Here is a 22,206-nt window from a genome sequence, read left to right on the forward strand (position 1 = left end):
CTCTTCCCTCTCCCTGTCTGGCCTCCATTTCCCAGTCATCTACACACCTGAGTTTTTGGAGACCTTCAGTGCTTAAACAGATGAACATCTTGGGAAGACAAAAAGCAAACAGCTCTCAAAATACCACATGGGCACAAACTTCCCTCTGGATGCGTGACCTTGCATCCCAAGACAAGAAATTCCCCTCAAAATACTGTCATGGGACAATTTTCCTCCTTCTTCTGCCTCTCTCTGCTCATTCTCAATTTCCCAGTCACCTGCAGAGAAATTTTAGGAGACTTATCCCCTTTCAGCACTTAAACTGATGAAGGTGGAGATCTTGGCCAGACAGGAAATTCCCCTCACAACATTCTCACGGTACAAAATTCCTTCTGCATTAGTGATCTTAGACTAGAAGATGAGAAATTCCCCTCACACCACTCTGATGGCACAGTTTTCTCCTCCATCAGCAACCTTGACAGGAAGCTATTTCTCTTCCAGACAGGTTAGCCAGAGGAAAGTACACTTGCTTCAAAACCCACCTGAAGGATAGAATCACAGAATCAGGCAGGTTGGAAGAGAGCTCCAAGCTCCCCCAGCCCAACCCAGCACCCAGCCCTGCTCAACCAACCAGACCATGGCACTAAGTGCCCCAGCCAGGCTTGGCTGCAAAACCTCCAGCCACAGCCACTCCACCACCTCCCTGGGCAGCCCATTCCAGTGCCAATCACTCTCTCTGACAACAACTTCCTAACAACATCCAGCCTGGACCTGCCCTGGCACAGCTTGAGGCTGTGTCCCCTTCTTCTGGTGCTGGCTGCCTGGCAGCAGAGCCCAACCCCACCTGGCTACAGCCTCCCTGCAGGCAGCTGCAGGCAGCAATGAGCTCTGCCCTGAGCCTCCTCTGCTGCAGGCTGCACACCCCCAGCTCCCTCAGCCTCTCCTCACAGGGCTGTGCTCCAGGCCCCTCCCCAGCCTTGCTGCCCTTCTCCAAGCACCTTCCAGCACCTCAGCATCTCTCTGCAATGGAGGAGCCCAGAACTGGACACAGCACTCCAGGGGTGGCCTGAGCAGTGCTGAGCACAGGGGCAGAATAACCTCCCTTGTCCTGCTGCCCACACTGCTCCTGAGCCAGCCCAGGATGCCATTGGCTCTGCTGCCCACCTGGGCACTGCTGCCTCCTCTTCAGCTCCTCTCTCCCAGCACCCCCAGCTCCCTCTCTGCCTGGCTGCTCTCAGCCACTCTGTCCCCAGACTGCAGTGCTGCTTGGGGTTGTTGTGGCCAAGGTGCAGAACCCTGCCCTTGGCCTTGTTCAGTCTCATCCCATTGGCCTCTGCCCACCCATGCAGCCTGGCCAGGTCCTTCTGCAGGGCTCTGCTACCCTCCAACAGCTCCACAGCTGCTCCTAGCTTGGTGTCACCTGCAAATCTACTGATGCTGGACTCGATCCCCTGGTCCAGGTCATAAATAAGGATACTGAACAGGACTGGGCCCAGCACTGATCCCTGGGGGGATGCTGTGTAGAGGCTCAGAAAGTAACTTCTAAGCAGCATCACTCATCAGGCAGTCGTCAGAGCTACGAGTGAGGAGCTCAGGCAGCTTCTGGTCACACAGCAGCCTGTGCTTTCTGCTAGCTTCATGCTCTTTTTGCATTCTGAGAGCTCACTGTCAGCTTCTTGGCAGACCCAGAAGCGAGAGGATCAATTTGTCATGTTCACCAACTGGCATGAGAAGGGAACTTCTGTTCAGACCCTGCCAATCCCTGCAGCTCTCACCTCAGCCATTACCATATCTTGGCACTTCTTGATGAATTTCCCTTCTGCCTTGACGATTGTCTGCAGGAACTTGATGTACTGCACGTTCCTGCCGTGGGTCTCGATGCAGTGGACAAAGTGCTGCACAACTCTTTCGTTGATCTCGCTGCAGAGCTGGAAGTTGTTCATGAAGATGTGCTGCATGGTGACTGCCTCCAGGATCTAAAAGCGAAGGGATGAAAGGAAAGAAGAAATCATAAGATACAAACCACCAAACTCAACACTCCTGCAGGCTCCAGGGCTGAGAAAAACATAGAAATATAGAATCAAGTAGGTTGGAAGAGAGCTCCAAGCTCGCCCAGCCCAACCTAGCACCCAGCCCTGCCCAACCAACCAGACCATGGCACTAAGTGCCCCAGCCAGGCTTGGCTTCAACACCTCCAGAGTGGCAACCCAGCAGGCAGCTATGTCCTGGGCTGCACCTAAAGCAGGGAGAGCAGCAGTGCAGGGAGGGTGATGTGCCCCTCTGCTCTGCTGTGACCTCACCTGCAGCACTGCCTCCAGCTCTGGGGCTCTCAGCACAAGAAGGGCCTGGGGCTGCTGGAGAGGGTCCAGAGAAGACCACAAAGATGCTCAGGGGACTGGAGACCCTCCCCTAAGGGGACAGGCTGGGAGAGTTGGAGCTGTTCAGGGCTCCAGGGAGACCTTAGAGCAGACTTCCAGTTCCTGAGGGGCTACAGAAAAGCTGTGAAGGGACTTGTGACAGGGGCTGTGGGTGCCAGGATGAGGGACAATGGCTGTGACTGGGAGAGGGGACACTGAGACTGAGCTGAGAGAGGGGAGATGAGGAAGAAATTACTGAGAGTGAGCTTGGAGAGAGACTGGCATAGGTTGCCTTGAGCAACCTGTGCTAGTGAGAGGCATCCCTGCCCATGACAGGGGGGGACTGGAACTGGGTGAGCTTTAAGGTCCCCTCCAACCCAACCCATTCTATGCACCTATGATTCTTAGTCCACTTCAGCCTCTCGATCTTTCTGCACTGAAATGACTTGAATCAAAACAGATCTTTCCAGCTTTTGAGGCTTTAGAACACAACCCCTTCAGCCAAACTCGCATCAGAAGAGGCCCAGAGGCAGTCACCAAGGGCAATCCATTCTCTTCTTGCTAGGAACAGCAATAAATCATGGCATGAGGTCATTCTTACCCCTGGGTTGAGGAACAGGTTTATGTGCTTGTGCAGCAAGGCCTGGTTCTGCTGGTTCCCAGCACAGAAGTTCTGCAAAAACTCATGAGCAAGCTTCATGATCTCCTGCATCCTCGTGTCTTCAGCCTGCCAGTGCATGAGGAAGGAGATGGGGTTAAGGAGCCTCTGAAGTTCACTTTCAGGTGAGGAGCAGATGAGCCCCATCTCTGCAAGGGAACTGTCACGTCTCTCTCTGAAGGGAAAACAACCAAACCTCCACCCAGTTCACAGAGAGCAGGGCCTGGCCTGCCTCACAGTTTGAAAGGCCATCAAAAAGCAAGAGCATCACAGAAACTACAGCAGTTTCCTCTCTCAAACTGCACAGCCCAGGGCCCAGCTGCCAGCAACGTGCTTTAGGCACTTTCAGGCTGCTAAACACACTCCCTGCCTCGGCCAAACCACACACATCAGCACCTTGGGAATGCAAGGGAAAGAGCCACGTTCCATGGAATGCATTTCAGTAGTGACAGAAAGGCAGGTCAGGGCCCAAAGAGATGGAAAGTTCTTACTGCACCAGTTCAACCCAGCTGGTATTTACTGGAATCCATACACTGCCTGCACGCTTCCAGGCACGGCTCAGCAGACTGACATCAGTGTGGAATTACCAGCAGCCAGGGCAGGAAATGCAGGTTGGAAAATGAGAGGTCTGCTTTTACTTTTAAGGGGCTTCATCTGTTTCCAAAGGTGAAGAACCTTCCAGCTTGCCTGGCCAATGCCTATCCACAGCCAAGGGACAGAAAGGTGACAAAAAGGTGCTGGAGGGCAGTTTTGATTGCTAGGCTTTTTCAAAGCAAAATATGAAGCAAGAGAGCAGGAGACTCAGCTCAACACCAATTAAAGCCACTGCCTGGAATTGCTGGGTCTCAGAAACCTGTGGACAGCAGAGTGACAGGCAGAAGGTGAAGAGTTCCCTCCCCTGTGCTAAGTACCTGCCACTGATGACTGATGGGGGCCAACACAACGACCTCAGGGTGTGCTTCATCAGCACAAAGTGGTGCTGTGCAAGCTCAAACCCCAGAGCAACCCCAAGTGTGCTTCAAGCTACTGCACTGACCTTCCCCAGCACCCTGGTGGGGCTAATTAGAAACAGCAGAGCTCAGCTGCAGAGCCAGTTGGTGTTTATTCACTGCTAAGGGGCAATCTGGGTCTCCCCAGCTGCAGGGGTCTGTGTCTAACAAGTGGGCAGACCTGCTGATAAATCCCTCAGGGGATTGTCAGGCACCCTCTGAACCTTCAGTGTTCCCAGGAGGGCTGTTCTACAGCTGCCTCCTAGCAATAATGAGTCTTGGTTACACTGCCACAGCTTCAAGGCAGCACACAGCTCCCCTGGAAAGGTGGAGCTTGAGCCTTGGTCTTACTCTGAGCTCTGAAGGACAAATGTCTCTAGGAAGTAGTGCAGAACTCTACTTAAAGGTTTCCAACAGACAAAGCTTAGACAAGAGTCTCCTTCTCTGGAGAGACTCCAACCCCAGCTGGGCATCAGGATCCTGGGCTAGCTGCTGTGGGTGCCCTGCTTTAGCAGGTAGGTTGGACTGGATGACCTCCAGAGCTTCCCAGCCCCACCATGCTGGGGGGTTCTCTGCCAAGCTTCCCATTGTTTTTCAAGTGTGGGCATCTGACAGACTCTCAGGCTGAAGAAAATTACCTCTGGGAACCAAACAGAGAGGCAGAAGGCCCAGGACAAATCAGAAGAGCTACTAAAGCCTGTGCAGGGGGCAGGAAGCAAGATGACAGCCAGAGAGCAATCCAACCTTTTCGTAAGGGATCTGCAGCAGCTCCAGCACCACGGCATGAGCTCCCATGTTCCTCAGGAGTCTCTGCTGCTGCTTCCTGCTCTTCCTGACCGTGGCACTTTCCTGCACACACAGCTTGCTGAGCCGCAGCAGGATCTGCAGGAGAGACTTGGTTTAGAGCTGCAGCTCTGGGGTTCATCCCTGAGCACGCCAGGAGGCTCCCAGAGAGCAGAGCTGCAGCTCTGGGGCTCATTTTTGATCATGCCAGGAGGCTCCCAGAAGGCAGCAAAAGTGCAAACTCCACCTGCATGGATCAGAGGGTCTGTAAGCAGGAACAAGTGGTGGAGTCACCATCCCTGGAGATGTTCAAAAGCTGCCCAGATGTGGTGCTGAGGGACATGGTGTAGTGGCATTGGTGAGATTCTGAGCTCTAGGCCAGTGGTTGGACTTGATGATCTCAAAGGCCTCTTCTAACCTCAAGAGCTCTATGATACTATGACAAGTACCAAGTGAAGCCAGCATTAGGCCCCAGGGTATGAAGCCCACCAGCTCACCCCACACCAGTGCCAACACACACTCCTTGGCTGCTGTCTGGAATAGGTTACCCAGGGAGGTGGTGGAGTCCCCAGCCCTAGAGGTGCTCAAGAAAGGTGCAGCTGTGGCACCAGGGGCCATGGTGGTGCTGGGCTGATGGTTGGACTCGATGGTCTGAGGGGGCTTTGCCAACCAATTCTGTGCTCTCAGATTTTTTTGCAATGTAACCCTCAGAGCATGGTGGTGCTGAGAGCAAGGCCCTCAAGTTCAGAGTAAATGAAACAGCTTCTCCACTTGGCCTGCTTCCTTTGCAGGCTTCAACAATGTTGTGTTACCATTGAAACAGCAGCAAAACCTCACCTCCCTCACTACCCCACTCCGAGGGGAAGAATCCACAGGCTGCTGAGTCTATTCCTGGCTTCCCATTCAAGTTGGGATGTGCTATTACTCAGCAAATACTTTCCACAATGGAAGAGTGACTCAGACTTTCCTGGGCGCCTCCCTCTGGCTGCAGCTCTGCAGAGCTATGCTACTGCCCTCTTGCATGTCACCAGCAGGAGAAAGCATAAGTTTTACCTCTTTCACGACACGGTAGTTGTAGCTGCTTGTGCTCTCAGGCTTCTGGGACTTGCTGTGACCTTCCTGGGCAGAAAAAAAACATGAAGAAAATCACTTTATTAGCAGCTGACAGCATGAAGGCTAAAATGAGCATTCTGGGGTAGTGCCTGCTGCCTTCCTGGGAAGCAGTGGCATGCCTCACATGGCTGACACTGAGGAGAAACATCAGATTAGCCTGTCAAGCCACACTGACCCCTCTGACACAAGGCAGGGTGAAGGTGGGATGGTTTAAGTGACAGCAAGGCCCTGTCCTTCCCTTTGCTTGCCACATGCTGTCTGCAATCAATTCTCTCCACTTCTAAAACTGCTTTCTCTCCCTCTCTGCTATGATTAGGCTGTCACTGTACAGACAGAGATGTCTCACAGCACTGCACTCAAGGAAAGCAACAAGGGTGCTGGAACACTGCAACAGGTTCCACAGGGAGGTAGCTGAGGCCCCATCCCTGGAGATATTCAAGGAGAGGTCTGACAGGGCTTTGGGCAACTTAACCTCGTGGAGGATGTCCCTGCTGACTGCAGAGGGGGTTGGGACTGGATGACCTTTGGAGGTCTCTTCCAACCCACACCTTTCCATGAAATTAATCTTATTTACTTTCAAACAAACCCATTCCTACCCAGGGACCATGTCTTCCACTTCCTCACCCAGTTTTCTCTATTTGCTTGCAATTTACACAGCAGGAAAATGTGCTGAATTAGTTCTGAGGCAGGTGTGCATTTGGAACACACAAAGCAGCCTTCTGCTCTGCCAGCTAATCCTAGTGCCACGAGTCAAAACGTTACCTGAGCAGCTCACAGCTCTGCCCTGCAGACACTGGCACAGGCTGCTCAAGGAGGTTGTCGATGTCCACTCCCTGGAGGTGCTCAGGGCTAGGTCAGACGAGGCCTTGAGCAACCTGGGCTGGAGGGAGGTGTCCCTGCCCACAGCAGGGAAGTTGGAACTGGATGAGCTTTCAGCTCCCTTCCAACCCATTCTCTAACTATCAGCCAGCAAATCTGTGCAGACACAGCCAAATTACCTCTTTCTTCTTGTGTTCATTTTCACCTTGCACTCCATCCATGGCCTCATCAGGACCTTGGCCTTTGTACACCCAAAGTTCTGATTTCTCCACAATAGACCTCAGCTGGTCCAGATCTTGTTTTATCTGCTTGTAGTTGTCAACATCTTGGCTGGTAACAAGCAGTTGAACCTGACAGGAATGCAATCCATCAGTTGCAGAGAGGATTTGGTTTAGCTGCAGTGCAGACATTCAGAGGAGGAATAATGCTCCAGAGGCTGCCATGCCTGCAGCAGAGCAGCCCCAGAGGGCAGCTGAGCAATGCTCAGCAAGAGACAGAGGAGCTGTGGGGGGCAAGAGACTGGGGCCAGGCTCTGCTCAGTGCTGCCCAGGCACAGCACAAGGGGCACTGGGCACAGACTGGAGCCCAGGAGGTTGCATGTGAGCAGGAGGAGAAAGCTGTTTGTTGTGAGGGTGCTGGAGGCCTGGAGCAGGCTGCCCAGAGAGGCTGTGGAGTGTCCTGGTGTGGAGACATTCAAAACCCACCTGGAGTTGTTCCTGCGTGACTTGACCTAGGCCTGCCTGCTTCAGCAGTGGGGTTAGACAAGCTGGTCCCTTCTAAGCCCTCCTACTGCAGGGTTCCAACACACAGCCATACCTGCTTAAAAGCCTGGAGGACTTCTTGCCGCTGGCTGAAGTGGCGGAAGAGCAGCTGCAGCGCCCCGGACACCAGCGGCGGGTAGTCGTGCATGGTCAGGTGCAGCAGCACCCTGAGGAAGGTCCTGCCGCCGTGGTCATCCAGGTCCAGAGGGGTGTTCTCCTCGCTGCAAACACAGCAGGAGGCGCCCAGCGTCAGACTGCCCCTCCCAGCACCTTCTGCAGTCCTGGCAGGAAACCTTCTCAGTGGCTCTCAGCGGTTCAGGTGCCCTCCTCAGAGCAGCAGGGACCTCTGGAGCACTGTGACAGGGATGCTGCTCCAGGGACCTCTGGAGCACTGTGACAGGGATGCTGCTCCAGGGACCTCTGGAGCACTGTGACAGGGATGCTGCTCCAGGGACCTCTGGAGCACTGTGACAGGGATGCTGCTCCAGGGACCTCTGGAGCACTGTGACAGGGATGCTGCTCCAGGGACCTCTGGAGCACTGTGACAGGGATGCTGCTCCAGGGACCTCTGGAGCACTGTGACAGGGATGCTGCTCCAGGGACCTCTGGAGCACTGTGACAGGGATGCTGCTCCGGCAGCTCACTCTGCTTATGTTACCCAACAGACACCTCGGGGGTCAAGCCAGGCCGGACTCTTTGTCCCTGCATCAGCCTCACCAGCACTGAAAAGATCTTGTCCTGGTGCTGACCTTCCTCACTACTCACCACACTAACCCCCAGCGTGTGGTGCTTGTGCCAAGCACTGAAGCCCTCCTCTGCCTCCCGCCTCGGGGCCTGAGCCTCCTTCCCCTTCCCCTCCCCCTTGGCCTGCACCTCCTTCCCCTTCCCCTCCCCTCTTAGCCTTCGCCTCCTTCCACTTCCCCTCCCCTCTTGGCCTTCGCCTCCTTCCCCTTCCCCTCCCCTCTTGGCCTTCACCTCCTTCCCATCCCCTCGGGGCCTTCGCCTCCTTCCCCTTCCTCTCCCCTTGGGGCCTGAGCCTCCTTCCCCTTCCTCTCCCCTCTTGGCCTTCACCTCCTTCCCCTTCCTCTCCCCTCGGGGCCTTTGCCTCCTTCCCCTTCCCCTCCCCTCTTGGCCTTCACCTCCTTCCCCTTCCTCTCCCCTCGGGGCCTTCGCCTCCTTCCCCTTCCCCTCCCCTCTTGGCCTTCATCTCTTTCCCCTTCCCCTCCCCTCTTGGCCTTCACCTCCTTCCCCTTCCCCTCCCCTCGGGGCCTTCACCTCCTTCCCCTTCCTCTCCTCTCGGGGCCTTCACCTCCTTCCCCTTCCTCTCCCCTCGGGGCCTTAGTCTCTTTGCCCCTCCCCTCCCCCCGGGGCCCTCGTCCCTTTCCGACTGAGGCCACAGAGAACGTTGTGGCCCTTAGCTGAGTCTCTCTCCTCTCCTGCCTCCATTCAGGACCTCCCTTCTGTTAAGCCTACAGCAAAGAGCTGTGGCTCTGAGCAGCTGAAGGAGCTGCAGCACCTGGGGCCTGTCACTGCCTCGCTGTGGTTTGGGAGCTGCTCTGGCAGGCAGCAGGTGTGGAAGGTGCAGCTTGCTCTGCTCTGTCACTTGCCTGCAGCTTAATGCTGCATTAGGCAAAGGAAGGATGGCTAAATATACATCTGCCCAAGTCCCACTCCTTGCCTACACAATCCTCCCCACCCGGGAGTTCACTGCAGCATTCAGCTCACATGCACTGAGCCTCCAACTTGGCTTTCACCCACACAAGTGCAGCCCTCCCATGAAGATCTTTCTGGCTGAAGGGCCCCCGAGTGTCCCTTATCTGTGGCTACTACTTGGAACACTACCAGTGAAGAGGTACTTTCCTTCCACCAAAGATCCCCTCGGCTTGCTCCTCGATATGTTCAAAGTCCAGGGCTCCTGAGAGAGCAATCAGACAGAAACACCACGTCAGAGCTGCACCAGAGAGGCTTCCACAGCCTAAAATCACCTTAAACAGCAAGTGATGATGTGAGGGTAAGCAAGAGGGGCAGACCAAGCTGAAAGGAATGCTGAGAGCTCACTGGAGCAGCCTGCTAAGGGCACAGAACACAAAGCAACCTGTTCTCAGCTCACAAATTCAGCTGCACGACCATCCCAGCAACAGCCATCATAGAGTCATCATCACAGAATCACCCAGGTTGGAAGAGACCTCCAAGCTCAGCCAGTCCAACTTATCCCCCAGCCCTAGCCAGTCAATCAGACCATGGCACTAAGTGCCTCATCCAGGCTTTGCTTGAACACCTCCAGGGATGGTGACTCCACCACCTCCCTGGGCAGCCCATTCCAATGCCAATCACTCTCCCTGGCAAGAACTTCCTCCTAACATCCAGCCTAGACCTCCCCTGGCACAACTTGAGACTGTGTCCCCTTGTTCTATTGGGGGCTGCCTGGGTTGCCAGGCTTAGTCCTCTCTCCCCTGCCTTCAGATTGCAGCAGGGGACGCTGCAGCAGCCTGCTAAGGGTACAGAACACAAAGCAACCTTTGCCAGCAGCCCATCCCCCCAGCTTGCTCTCAGTGAAGAGCAGTGGACAGGCCAAGCTGCTCACAGCTTCCTTGCATGCCCCCACACTTGGACACAGACACCCCTGGGTGCCTTCCTACCTTACCTTTGCAGAAAGACATTTGGTGGGGAGGGAGACCAGAATAAAGAGAAGAGCTGAAGTGAAGCAGATGACTTTGGGGAGCCTCTTCCTTCACTCAAACATGAGTAGAAAAGATTAAGGTTGAAAACAGAGCACAGAGGACATTGTGGAGTGTTTTGGGCCAGAAGGGACCTCTAAAGGTCCTCCAGCCCAGCCTCCCTGCAGTCAGCAGGGACATCTGCAACTGAGGCATCTCTCAGCAACTCCAACTCTCTCAGCCTGGCCTCACAGCAGAGGGCTTCCAGCCACAGGTTCTCCCTAGAGCCTGCATCTCAGGTCACACTTACCAGATGGAACAAGGTAGGAGAGAGTACAACTAAGCCCTGGCTTTTGCCTGGGGAACATGGCAATGCTGCCTACCCCATCACTGCCACTGCTAGCAGGGTACTCTCCTTCAGCAGAACCATTCATGTGCCAAAGTGAGCATCCAAAGCATTCAGCCAATTAACCTCTAAGATTAAAGAGTCTTCTGCAGCCCACACAAACTCATTCTGCTGGAATGGGTCCAGAGAGAAGGGGCAACCAAGCTGGTGAAGGGGCTAGAGACAGGTCTGGTGAGGAGCAGCTGAAGGAACTGGAGGTGTTCAGCCTGGAGGAGGCTGTGGGGAGAGCTTCTGGCTCTCTACAGCTCCCTGAAAGGAGGCTGGAGCCAGGTGGAGATTGGTCTGGTCTCCCAAGCAGCAAGTGACTGAGAGCAAATGGCCTCAAGTTGTGCCAGGGGAGGCTTAGGTTGGCCATGAGGAACAATTTCTTCCACTTGAGGGTTGTCAAAGCCTGGCCCAGGCTGCCCAGGACAGTGACAGTGTCCCCATCCCTTTTCAAAGCTCTGGGAGTGTGATATGAGGGCCATGGGTTGGGTGGTGATCTGGCAGTGCTGGGGTAAGGGCTGGGCTTGAGGACCTGAACGTCCTCCTCCAACCCAAGTGGGTCTGTGATGCCCAGTCACTAACCTGGTACATTAGCTGGCATTTCTTGGCTGCTGCTTCCAGTGGGTGACTCTGACATCTGGGCATTGCTTTCATCAAACTCGTGTTTGAATATGCACAGCAGGCAGGAGATCCTGTAGTCCAGTCTCACATTCAGAATGAACTGATGAGAGGAGGGACAAAAACCTTGAAACAACCTGCCCAGGACCATGCACACATCACACAGAGCTGCCAACGTGGGACACCAACACAGGAAGGATGTGGAGGCAGCCTGGGGGAGTGCAAATGGCTCCTTAAACCGCCCCCCCTCCCCCCCCCCCGAATTCAGGGATTTTACCACTGATTGCAATGAGCACAACACTGCAGAGGGAACCTTGGCAGAGATTTGGTGCCTTGTTACTGCCTGGTGTAGGCCCTAGGGAAGGGCAAAACCAAGAAGCAGGGAAGGGAAGGAGGGGGCAAAAACCAAGAAGCAAGGAAGGGAAGGAGGGGGCAAAAACAAGCAGGGAAGGGAAGGAGGGGGCAAAAAACAAGCAGGGAAGGGAAGGAGGGGGCAAAAAACAAGCAGGGAAGGGAAGGAGGGGGCAAAAAACAAGCAGGGAAGGGAAGGAGGGGGCAAAAAACAAGCAGGGAAGGGAAGGAGGGGGCAAAAAACAATAAGCAGGGAAGGGAAGGAGGGGGCAAAAAACAATAAGCAGGGAAGGGAAGGAGGGGACAAAAACCAAGAAGCAGGGAAGGGAAGGAGGGGGCAAAAAACAAGAAGCAGGGAAGGGAAGGAGGGGGCAAAAAACAAGAAGCAGGGAGGGGAAGGAAGGGGCAAAAAAAAAAAGAAAGGAAGGGCCAACTCCCTGAGTGCTGGGGTCAAGGAAGCTGAGCAAGAGCTGTCTAGAGCCAGAGCCAGGCTGCTGCCACACCATGGGCACCAGCCCCATGAGGCCATGCCAGTGAAGCCTGCGGTGGAGCAGGGATCTCTCTCTCAAGGCAGGCAGTCCAACGGCAGGAACGTTTGCAGCTCTCGGATCTAGGGCAAAATGCTCAGTGCCAGATTCACAGAGCAGGGTACCAGGGGGAGCACTGGCACTAAAATATCCCAGGGCACATGCCAGGCCAGGAGAGAAGTTGTGGCTTCCACTAAAATTAGGCAGGGTGGCAGGAAGTGAGTCAGGCCTCCCCTGCCTGCTGCATCTGCTGCCGAGGGGAAGGGCACAACCTCCGAGCCAGCTATGTGAGAAGCCTCCCACGAGGGGCAGGGGGAAGGAACACGATGGAGCTGCTGCTGCTTCACACACTCTCACCCACGAGGCTTCAGCAGCATTCTGGCCTCTGTGAACTTGCCCATGAAGAGGAGGAGGACTCCTACGCTGAGGGAGGGAGGGAAGGGGCTTTAAGTGTGGTCATCCTGTGGAGCAGGGAATCAATTTTTCTCTCTGGGCACTGAAGACTTAGGAGTGAGAAAAGCCAGAGAGGCAGCAAGGCTGCTGCACACACAAAGCATTACAGGCTGAGGGCTCTGCCAGGAGGAACCTCAAGTACCTCCCCAACTCCTTGGGGCATTTGAGTAGCCCTGCAAACTGAGAGGAGCTGCTGGGACAGGAAGGTGGAACATTGCCCAGGGAGGTGGAGGAGTCCTCCTGCCTGGCTGTGTCTAAGGGTGGTTTGGATGTGGTGCTTGGGGCTATGGTTTAAGGTGAGTCTTGTAAAGTAAGGGTCTAGGTTGGGCTTGGTGCTGCTGAGGGGCTCTGCCAGCCTGCATGGTGCTGTGATTCTATGAGCTCTCCCCTTGAGCAGGTCAGATGTTTACAGATGAGTGGGCACTGTGCAGATGTCCACCCCAAATTCTCTGCTGGTTTCAGTCATGACATCAGATTGCCACATGCCAGTGGAGTGGCTGCCTGCCTCAGAACAGCACCTTTCAGTGCTTCACCAGTTGCAGAGGGGCAGACAGCAGGCAGGAGTGGATTAAAAAGCAGCATGGCACCAGGTCAAAGCTTCAAGACAGCAGGAGATGCTACCTGATTTGTGCTGCTAGTACCTGAAGGATTTCAATGATCTTCAGCTTGGTGTCCATGACCAGGATGTCCTCTTTCTCTGGTTCACTCTGCTTGACATTCCCCTCAGGAGCAGCAGCAAGTGGGGTCATGGGCAGGAACCCACCACCTCTGAGCACCACCTGGGTCATCAGCTCACCCACTCCATGGATGGACCTCATCACATTGCTCCCTTCAGAGAGGCAGGCAAACAGGGGAGGTTACAATGGTGCAAGGGGGCTGCATTAACAGGGCAAGGACCCTGCACGCCCTATGAAGAGAAACTCTCAACATGAAAGGAGACCAGGTGGGCTCCTGAACTCCTCAAGAGAAACTGTTCCCAACATGAAAGGAGGCCAGGTGGGCTCCTGAACCCCTCAAGAGAAACTGTTCCCAACATGAAAGGAGACCAGGTGGGCTCCTGAACCCCTCAAGAGAAACTGTTCCCAACATGAAAGGAGACCAGGTGGGCTCCTGAACTCCTCAAGAGAAACTGTTCCCAAAATGAAAGGAGGCCAGGTGGGCTCCTGAACTCCTCAAGAGAAACTGTTCCCAACATGAAAGGAGGCCAGGTGGGCTCCTGAACTCCTCAAACAGATAGGGGTCAGCTGCAGCACTATGAGAACCCCCTGCCCTCTGCCCTGCCCAGCACAGGCAATACTCAGCTCCATCACCAAGGCATGGACAGGAAGATGATGATGATTTCAAACCCACAATGACATCTCAAGATGAACTAGAAGCCACCAAAAAAGGATATCCTCTGTCCATGTTCAGCCTTACCTTTGCTTTCCTCTCCTTTTGCCATCTTGGTAATGGGGAAGATGGTAGTGATGTGCACACAGTCTAATATAGCAAGGAGGATTTTGGTTAGCCTGAGCAGGTCACAGAAGTTGTAGAAACCAAAGTAGATCAGATTTCTGGCTAAGTTAACAACCTGCCAAAACAACAACAGGAAGCCTGAGTAATGCCAACAGCATTTGGCTGTCACCAAGTTGTCTTCAGAGAGTGACAAGGGAGAGAAAACCAGAGAGCCACTATCGCAGAACACTGCAGTTCCAGCAGAGCAGAGCACTTGGACATCTTCAAGCCCTCCACCTGCCTACAAGCACTGCAGAGCCTGCAGTAAATCTCTGGCTGCAGCTAAGCCTGTGGCCACAAAAATCACCACAGTGAAGATAGGTCAAGGCCAGAGGAAATGCTTTCATGGCTTTGTCTTCACAGAAACCACCACAGATCCAAAGCTAACTGCTGCCAAGTGCTTCAGTGCACTCTTTCAGCACCCACACCCCATAATTTCATACACAGTGCAAATATCTCACGTGGCCTCTTTAACTGAAGCATATTCCCCCAAATGCTTTGGGATTTTGAGTTGTTTTTTTAATAGACCAATCTATAGACTCATTGAATGGTTTGGATTGGAAAGGACCTTAAAGCTCATGCAGTGCCAAGCCCCTGCCATGCTCGCCCCCTCCTTCCTCTCCCTCCCCTGCTTCTTGGGTTTGCTCCCTTCTTCCCTTCCCTGCTTCTTGCTTTTGCCCCCTCCTTCCCTTCCCTGCTTCTTGCTTTTGCCCCCTCCTTCCCTTCCCTGCTTCTTGGCTTTTGTCCCCTCCTTCCTTCCCTGCTTCTTGCTTTTGCTCCCTCCTTCCCTTCCCTGCTTCTTGCTTTTGCTCCCTCCTTCCCTTCCCTGCTTCTTGCTTTTGCTCCCTCCTTCCCTTCCCTGCTTCTTGCTTTTGCTCCCTCCTTCCCTACAGCCTCCCATCAGCCCAGCTTGCTCAAGGCCCCATCCAACCTGGCTTTGAGCACCTCCAGGGAAGGGACAGCCACAACCTCTCTGTCCCATCCCTCCTATCTCCCACCTCTGACGAAACCAGTGATTATTTAGGGAATGTTGCTGCATGGATTGGCTACACTGCCTTTGGAGAGGCTATTTTCACAGTCAGTAAGTCCACAGGACTCTCTGTGAGCAATCCTTCAAGTCCTAGAAGCTGTTTGTGCACAGAGAACCTTCACTTTGAGACTTAGGCCAGTAAAGCTTGACCTTGCAAAACAACAGAGCAGAGAAACTGAATGAGGCTGCTGCAAGCCTCAGATGTAAGCTCAGAGCCATTCACTGCATTTCAAGAACCGCCACTGCAAGCTGGCAGACTTCAGTGGGGTTGTGTAAAGAGGAAGGGCTGCAGCAGGCAAGAGGAGCCTGCTGAGGCTCAGCACTCACTCATCACCTGCCAACCTGCTGCTGAAAAAATGCCAACCATCACCCACACCAAAAGAGAAATGAAGTCAGAATGGGATAACTACCTCAAAAGTGAGCTTGTTTTTCTCTTTGTCAGAGAAAGGGAACCTCTGACACACCACATCTCTCAAGTATTCCTCTACAAATTCCATTGTCTGTGCAAATCTCTCCTTAATTTCATCCTTGGAAGTTCCACTGCTATCATAGCTGGAGAGAGGAGGGGATAAAAAAAGAGACAACAAAAAGAACAGCAAACTCAGCATGCAGACACAGAGGCCTCTCCCCACCCCCAAGCTTTCACTGGTTCTCAAGATCTAAGTTAAAGGCTGTCCAAGGAACTTAGCCACAGGAGGGGAGCAGGAAGCTGACACCAGACTTTCCTGGCTCTGCCTGGTTTATCCCATGTGCTCATTTTGCACTGCTTAAAAATATCTGAGGAAAACACAAACAACAAAAAAGAGATTTTGTTGGGTTTTTTCAGTCCCAGAACATCAAGAGACTCTTGGGACTTTAGTGGAAACAGTGACAGGTTGGGGACAGCATTAAGGAGGACATTCACAGCCAGGAGATGCTGAGTGGGGGTCTTATTTTCCCTCCAAATAAAACCCACTTAAAGCAGACATTCCTGAGCTCTTAATACCAATTTGAGGTTGAAAAGCAGGGAGAGCAGCAGGACAAAGAGAAGATTCTGCCCCTCTGCTCTCGTGAGGTCCCACCTGCAGCACTGTGTTTTGCTTTGCAGCCTCTGTTGCTCTGGAGTGATTTTTTGGGTGCAGCAGCAGAGTTTGAGGGCTGCATTCAAAGCAGGGAGAGCAGCAGCACAGGGAGGGGATTCTGCCCCTCTGCTCAGCTGAGACCCCACCTGCAGCACTGCCTCCAATGCCAGTGCCCCCAGCATAACAGGAACATGGAGCTGCTGGAGAAGGTCCAGAGGAGGCCATGAAGATGATCAGAGGCTGGAGAACCTCCCCTGTGGGGACAGGCTGGGAGGCTAGGGGCTGTTGGGCCTGGAGAAGGCTCCAGGCAGACCTCAGAGCAGCCTGCCAGTAGCTGAAGGGGCTACAGGAGAGCTGGGGAGGGACTTGTGACATGGGCTTGTTGTGATAGGATTAGAGGCCTGAAGCTTTACAAGGGCAGCCTTAGACTGAAGACTAAGCAGAAAGTCTTGAGAGTGAGGGTGGGGAGACACTGGCACAGGTTGCTCAGGGAGGCTGCGGATGCCACCTCCCTGGAGGTGCTCCAGGCCAGGCTGAATGAGGCCTTGAGCAAGCTGGGCTGGTGGGAGGTGTCCCTGCCTATGGCAGGGGGTTGGTGCTGGATGATCTTGAAGGTCCCTTCCAACCCAACCCACTCTGTGAATCTGTCATATCACTGAACACCAGGAGAGAAGGGAAGGAAAACCAAGACACTACTGAGCACCAGGAGCTAATGCTGACAGGACTCAAACTCCTCACCTCTAGCAGGAGTTTTAAATGTTGTTGTTCTCCAGTTGGAAACACTGAGCTCTGAACAGCTCAGGTACTATAAATCATAAAGTATTTGTACCATGAAGAGTTAATAAAAGCCTAATGTGGAGAAATCACAGCTCTAGCCCAGCTGTGGCTCTGAACAGGCTCTTCACCACTGCAAGTTAAGGGATGTGGCTTCCTCTTCAGCACACTGCTTCAGTGTCTTCCTTGGGCTGGCTTTTAACACTGAGTTACTGCATGGCCAACCTGCCCCCACGGGCAAATAAGGCAGGAGGAAGAGTGAACTGGTCCTCCTCTGCTTCCCCTCCCCAGAGGTAGGTCCTTTCTTGCATCACCTAAATTGTGGTCATCCCTGAGGGGTTTGGAGACACCTCACACCTTAACCCACACGGAAAGAGGAGGATGATTTTGCTCTCAGGAAGGGTCTCTCCAGCAACCAGGAGAACAAAAAAAACGGCTGAGGCTGGAAGGGACCTCAGAGATCAGCTAACTCCAACCTCCCTACTATGAGCAGGGACACCTCTCTGCTAGGCTCAGCTGCTCAAGGCCTCATCCAACCTGGCCTTGAATACCGCCAGGGAGGGAGCAGCCACAGCCTCCCTGGGCAACCTGTGCCAGTGTCTCACCACCCTCACTGCAAACAGCTTCTTCCTAACATCCAGTTTCAATCTCCCCTCTGCCACATCAAACCCATTCCTCCTCCTCCTGCCATCACCAGACCTTGTCACTAGTCCCTCTCCAGCCCTCCTGGAGCCCCCTGCACATCCTGCAAGGCCACTCCAAGCTCTCCTCCAAGCCTTCTCCTCTCCAGGCTGCACAGCCCCAACTCTCCCAGCCTGTGCTCAGAGCAGAGCTGCTGCAGCCCTCTCAGCACCTTGGTGGCCTCCTCTGCACTGGCTCCAACCCTTCCATGTGCTGCTTGTGCTGGAGGCTCCAGAGCTGCCCCCAGGACTGCAGGTGGGGTGTGAGGAGAGCAGAGCCAAGGGGCAGAATCCCCTCCCTTGCCCTGTGCCCACACTGCTCTGGCTGCAGCCAGCACAGGGTTGTGTCTGGGCTGCACTCACCCTGCAGGCTGCTGTGGAGCTTTGCATCAGCCCAGACCCCCAGGGCCTGTTCCTCAGGGCTGCTCTCAGCCATTCCCCACCCAGCCTGGAGCTGTGCCTGGGACTGCACCAACCCCGGAGCAGGACCTCCCAGCTGGCCTGGCTGAAGGCAGTGAGGTTGGCCTGACTTACTCATCGATGGCGATCTCGGAGGGTATCTCGGACCAGAGCCGAGCGTACTTCACAGGGGTCACCTGCTCCTGGGGGTCCCTGTCCACGTGCATGTGCAGCATCAGGCGGCAGAAGGACGCCCGCAGGTCGTAGGGCAGGTTCTCGTCGGACATGCAGCGCAGGATGAGGTCCACGTCCAGCTGCCCAGAGATCTCGTTGATGGCCAAGTACTGCCGGTCAAGGCACATCCTGGCAAAGAGGTTGAGCTGGTACCTTGGAGGGAGGAACAGAGAATCAGCAGGAGCAAGCAAACAGCTTCCACGGGAACCACCCAGAGGCACCCCCTGAGCAACGGGCGAGGTGCTTGAGCATCACTCACCACAGCAACCTGCTGCGCCCCCACCCAGGGCACTGCGACTGTTCCAAGAGCCACAGACCCCTTCAGGTTGCTCAATGCTCAGCAAGAGAGAAAGGAGCTGTGGGGGGGCAAGAGGCTGGGGCCAGGCTCTGCTCAGTGCTGCCCAGGCACAGCACAAGGGGCACTGGGCACAGACTGGAGCCCAGGAGGTGCCATGTGAGCAGGAGGAGAAAGTTGTTTGCTGTGAGGGTGCTGGAGGCCTGGAGCAGGCTGCCCAGAGAGGCTGTGGAGTGTCCTGGTGTGGAGAGCTGCTAAGGCCAGCTGGGCACTGTGCTGCTGGGCAGGCTGCTGGGGGTGCCCTGCTTTGGCAGGGGGTTGGGCTGAATGATCCCCAGAGCTCCCTTCCAACCCCTCCATGCTGGGATTGTATCTGTGAGGAAGTGCTCTGCAAGAACCATTCCAGTGGAAGGCAGAATGCTAAACAAGCCAGCTATGAACAAGGAAAAACAGTTCTAGTTGGACTTTCTGCTTCACCACATCTCAGGCCATCAAAATACTCTCAGAAGCCTATAACCCAGACACAGGAATCTGGTCTGGGCTGAAACCTGATCTCACACCATGCCAAGAACTTGGTGTCTTGTCAAGTCATCTGGAAACATTGCTTCGTGTCAGAGACTGCTCAGAGCACAGCTTAAGCCCTCCAAAAGAGCACTGAACATTAATCACATCAGACTTGTGGCCCTCTCAGAGCTTCACATCTTGCCCTGCTGAGAGCTACAGGACCCCAAAAGGTTTAGAGAGAGACTCAGGAGGCAGGGAGAAGGGCAGGGGCTGGGTTAACACCAACAGCAGAGTCGCTTGCGTGGTGCAGTTGTGTTCTACCACCTGAGCAGTCAGCAGGGGCTGCCCCAACATCCACTTCGCAGGGAGCTGAGCAGAAACAGGGGTGCTGTGGAACAGGATTGTTGGGTTGGAAACGACCTGTGAGAGCCTCCAACCATCAGCCCAACACCACTGTGGCCATCAAGCCATGTCCCCAAGTGCCACATGCTCATTTCTCAAACACCTCCAGGGGTGGGGACTCCACCACCTCCCTGAGCAGCCTCTTCCAACGCAGCACAGAAACTGCTAAGCCCCAAACTAATCCTCCCCTGGCATAACTGCAGGGCAGCTCCAGGTCTCCAGCACCCTCACAGGGAGAAAGTTTTCCTTTATGCTCCCATAGCACCTCCTCTGCTCCAGCTTGCCCCCACTGCCCCTCGTCCTGTCACTGGACATCCCTGAGCAGGGTCTGGCTCTGTCCTCCCCACACTGCACATCAGCAGCCCTCAGGCTCCCCTGCTCCCAGCTGAAGAGCTCCAGCTCCCTCAGCCTGGTCTCACAGGGAGGTGTCCCACTGTGGTCATTTGAGGGATCCTAGATCCCCCTTAAACAAAACCAGGTGGATGGACCTGCTTGTCCCAGGATATTGTTATTCTGTTCCTTTTCTGGTCTGGGCCTGCTCATGCCAGGACACTGTGGCATTGTTATTCTATCCCTTTTCTGGTATCACAGCTTAAAAGATAGTGCCTGACTTGATCTCTCCCCCACAAAACAAGATAAGAAGGCAGGGAGGAGAAAGGGCAGATGGCAAGCAGGGAGTTGAGCCACTGAGGCCTTGTGGTTCCAGCTGGGGAGGGGAGGCAGTTTCAGTCTACCCTTTGGCCAACTGAGGGTGGAAGGGTTGGAGGATTCTAGAAGGCCAGTTTGGGTCCAGTGGATTTTATACTTCTACCTGATTGCCTTGTGGATGTAAGCTCTTGTAAACAGAGCTTCCCTGAAAGCTTCCCATCAGTGTGAGGGGTCCTCCTCCTTAGAATCATAGCATCAGCCAGGTTGGCAGAGAGCTCCAGGCTCAGCCAGTCCAACCTAGCACCCAGCCCTGCCCAGCCAACCAGACCATGGCACTGAGTGCCTCATCCAGGCTTTTCTTGAACACCTCCAGGGATGGTGACTCCACCACCTCCCTGGGCAGCCCATTCCAATGCCAATCACTCTCTCTGCCAACAACTTCCTCCTAACATCCAGCTTGAACCTGCCCTGGCACAACCTGAGGCTGTGTCCCCTTGTTCTGTTGCTGGTTATCTGGGAGAAAAGACCCACCCCCACCTGGCTACAGCCTCCCTTACTCCTCAAAAGGGGCAAGAGTCGATTTTGCTCTCCAGAACTGGGTATGCTCCTGGCCCAAACTGGAACATTCCCTCCCTTCAGCAGCTCTGTGGCTCTGCACTGGTCTCTGTCCCACAAAGGCTGCCCCAGACACAGCCCTGCTGAGCCACCCCCTGCCCACAGTGTTCACCTGTAGTAGCTGAGCACGTCCCGGTCCTCCTTCTGCCCTTCCTTGGCATCCTGAGCCAGCTCCCTGATGCTCTTGCTGCGCATCTCCTTGTTGCTGTCTCTCCAGAACAGCCACACTTCTTCCTCGTCCTCTCCAACCTCCAGCGCGTTCTCTCCACTCGACACCTCCTCGAACTCAAAGCGAGAGAGGACCAACCTGCAGGGGAAGGCAGCTCAGACAGTGCACTGCCAAGGCCCAGCACACAGAGTGCTTTAGGTTGGAAGGGACCTCAAGGATCAGCCAGTTCCAACCCCCTGCCAAGGGCAGGGACACCTCCCACTAGAACAGGTTGCTCAAGGCCTCATCCAACCTGGCCTTGAACACCTCCAGGGAGGTTGTGGAGCACAGAAGCACCCAATGTGATCTTTGATCACATTGGGTGCTTCTGTGCTCCACAACCTCCCTGGGTAACCTGTGCCAGTGTCTCACCACCCTCAACCTGTGCCAGCGTCTCACCACCCTCAACCTGTGCCAGTGTCTCACCACCCTCACTTCTTCCTCACATCCACTTTCAATCTCCCCTCTGCCAATTCAAACCCGTTCTTCCTTCTCCTGCCATCACCAGACCTTGTCATTAGTCCCTCCCCAGCCCTTCTGGAGCCCCCTGCACATCCTGCAAGGCCACTCCAAGCTCTCCTCCAAGCCTTCTCTTCTCCAGGCTGCACAGCCCCAACTCTCCCAGCCTGTCCTCAGAGCAGAGCTGCTGCAGCCCTCTCAGCATCTTGGTGGCCTCCTCTGCACTGCCTCCAACACTTCCATGTGCTGCTTGTGCTGGGGGCTCCAGAGCTGCCCCCAGGGCTGCAGGTGGGGTGTGAGGAGAGCAGAGCCAAGGGGCAGAATCCCCTCCCTTGCCCTGTGCCCACACTGCTCTTGCTGCAGCCCAGCACAGGGTTGTGTCTGGGCTGCACTCACCCTGCAGGCTGCTGTGGAGCTTTGCATCAGCCCAGACCCCCAGGGCCTGTTCCCCAGGGCTGCTCTCAGCCACTCCCCACCCAGCCTGGAGTTGTGCTTGGGTTTGAGCAACAGTCCTGGTAATGGAGCAGGAACTCTTTTTGTCACCCAACACCCATTCAAAACCCCACCATGTTCGTTCCTCAAGCTTGAAGAGGAAAATCAGAGCCTTTGACTCTTTCAGCAGCAGCAGTTTGCTACAGAAAGACCTTTAGGGTTTATTATTCAAAGCCTTAGTCTGAGTTGAGGTTATTAACCTCCCTCTCAGTCAATATTTCAGCTCCATTCAGCTGATGAAGATAAACAAAGAAGTTAAAGACTTGCAAAAACATCTTCACAGAACTGGTTCAGAGATCATTAAACATCAGGAAAGAATCTGGCTGAAAATGTGTCTAAAAATGGATGATTTCTGTATCCCACCAATGCCAACTGGATCACAATTCCTGTATTTGGTGAAATAGCTTGAAACAAATCAGCTACTGACACTAGAATGTCTTGGAGAGCTTTTGGCT

General features: G+C 54.4%; 1 protein-coding gene across 13 annotated transcripts in view; it reads right to left on the bottom strand.

The window, feature by feature from the left end:
• ITPR1 (inositol 1,4,5-trisphosphate receptor type 1) overlaps positions 1 to 22,206 on the bottom strand; it is a 227,895-nt gene that overhangs the window by 115,873 nt on the left and 89,816 nt on the right. For all 13 annotated transcript variants that reach the window (XM_064156160.1, XM_064156162.1, XM_064156157.1 and 10 more), the window contains exons 19-31: positions 20,705 to 20,899; positions 18,030 to 18,281; positions 15,391 to 15,532; positions 13,873 to 14,026; positions 13,098 to 13,285; positions 11,090 to 11,228; positions 9,320 to 9,374; positions 7,515 to 7,680; positions 6,878 to 7,048; positions 5,820 to 5,885; positions 4,728 to 4,865; positions 2,938 to 3,063; positions 1,755 to 1,955 (exon numbers count right to left, since the gene is read on the bottom strand). In XM_064156160.1, coding sequence (XP_064012230.1) covers positions 1,755 to 1,955; positions 2,938 to 3,063; positions 4,728 to 4,865; positions 5,820 to 5,885; positions 6,878 to 7,048; positions 7,515 to 7,680; positions 9,320 to 9,374; positions 11,090 to 11,228; positions 13,098 to 13,285; positions 13,873 to 14,026; positions 15,391 to 15,532; positions 18,030 to 18,281; positions 20,705 to 20,899 — 1,993 coding nt within the window. The remainder of the gene's footprint in view (positions 1 to 1,754; positions 1,956 to 2,937; positions 3,064 to 4,727; positions 4,866 to 5,819; positions 5,886 to 6,877; positions 7,049 to 7,514; positions 7,681 to 9,319; positions 9,375 to 11,089; positions 11,229 to 13,097; positions 13,286 to 13,872; positions 14,027 to 15,390; positions 15,533 to 18,029; positions 18,282 to 20,704; positions 20,900 to 22,206) is intronic.

The sequence above is a fragment of the Pogoniulus pusillus genome, chromosome 16 (assembly GCF_015220805.1).
Source record: "Pogoniulus pusillus isolate bPogPus1 chromosome 16, bPogPus1.pri, whole genome shotgun sequence".
Taxonomy (NCBI): Eukaryota; Metazoa; Chordata; class Aves; order Piciformes; family Lybiidae; genus Pogoniulus; species Pogoniulus pusillus.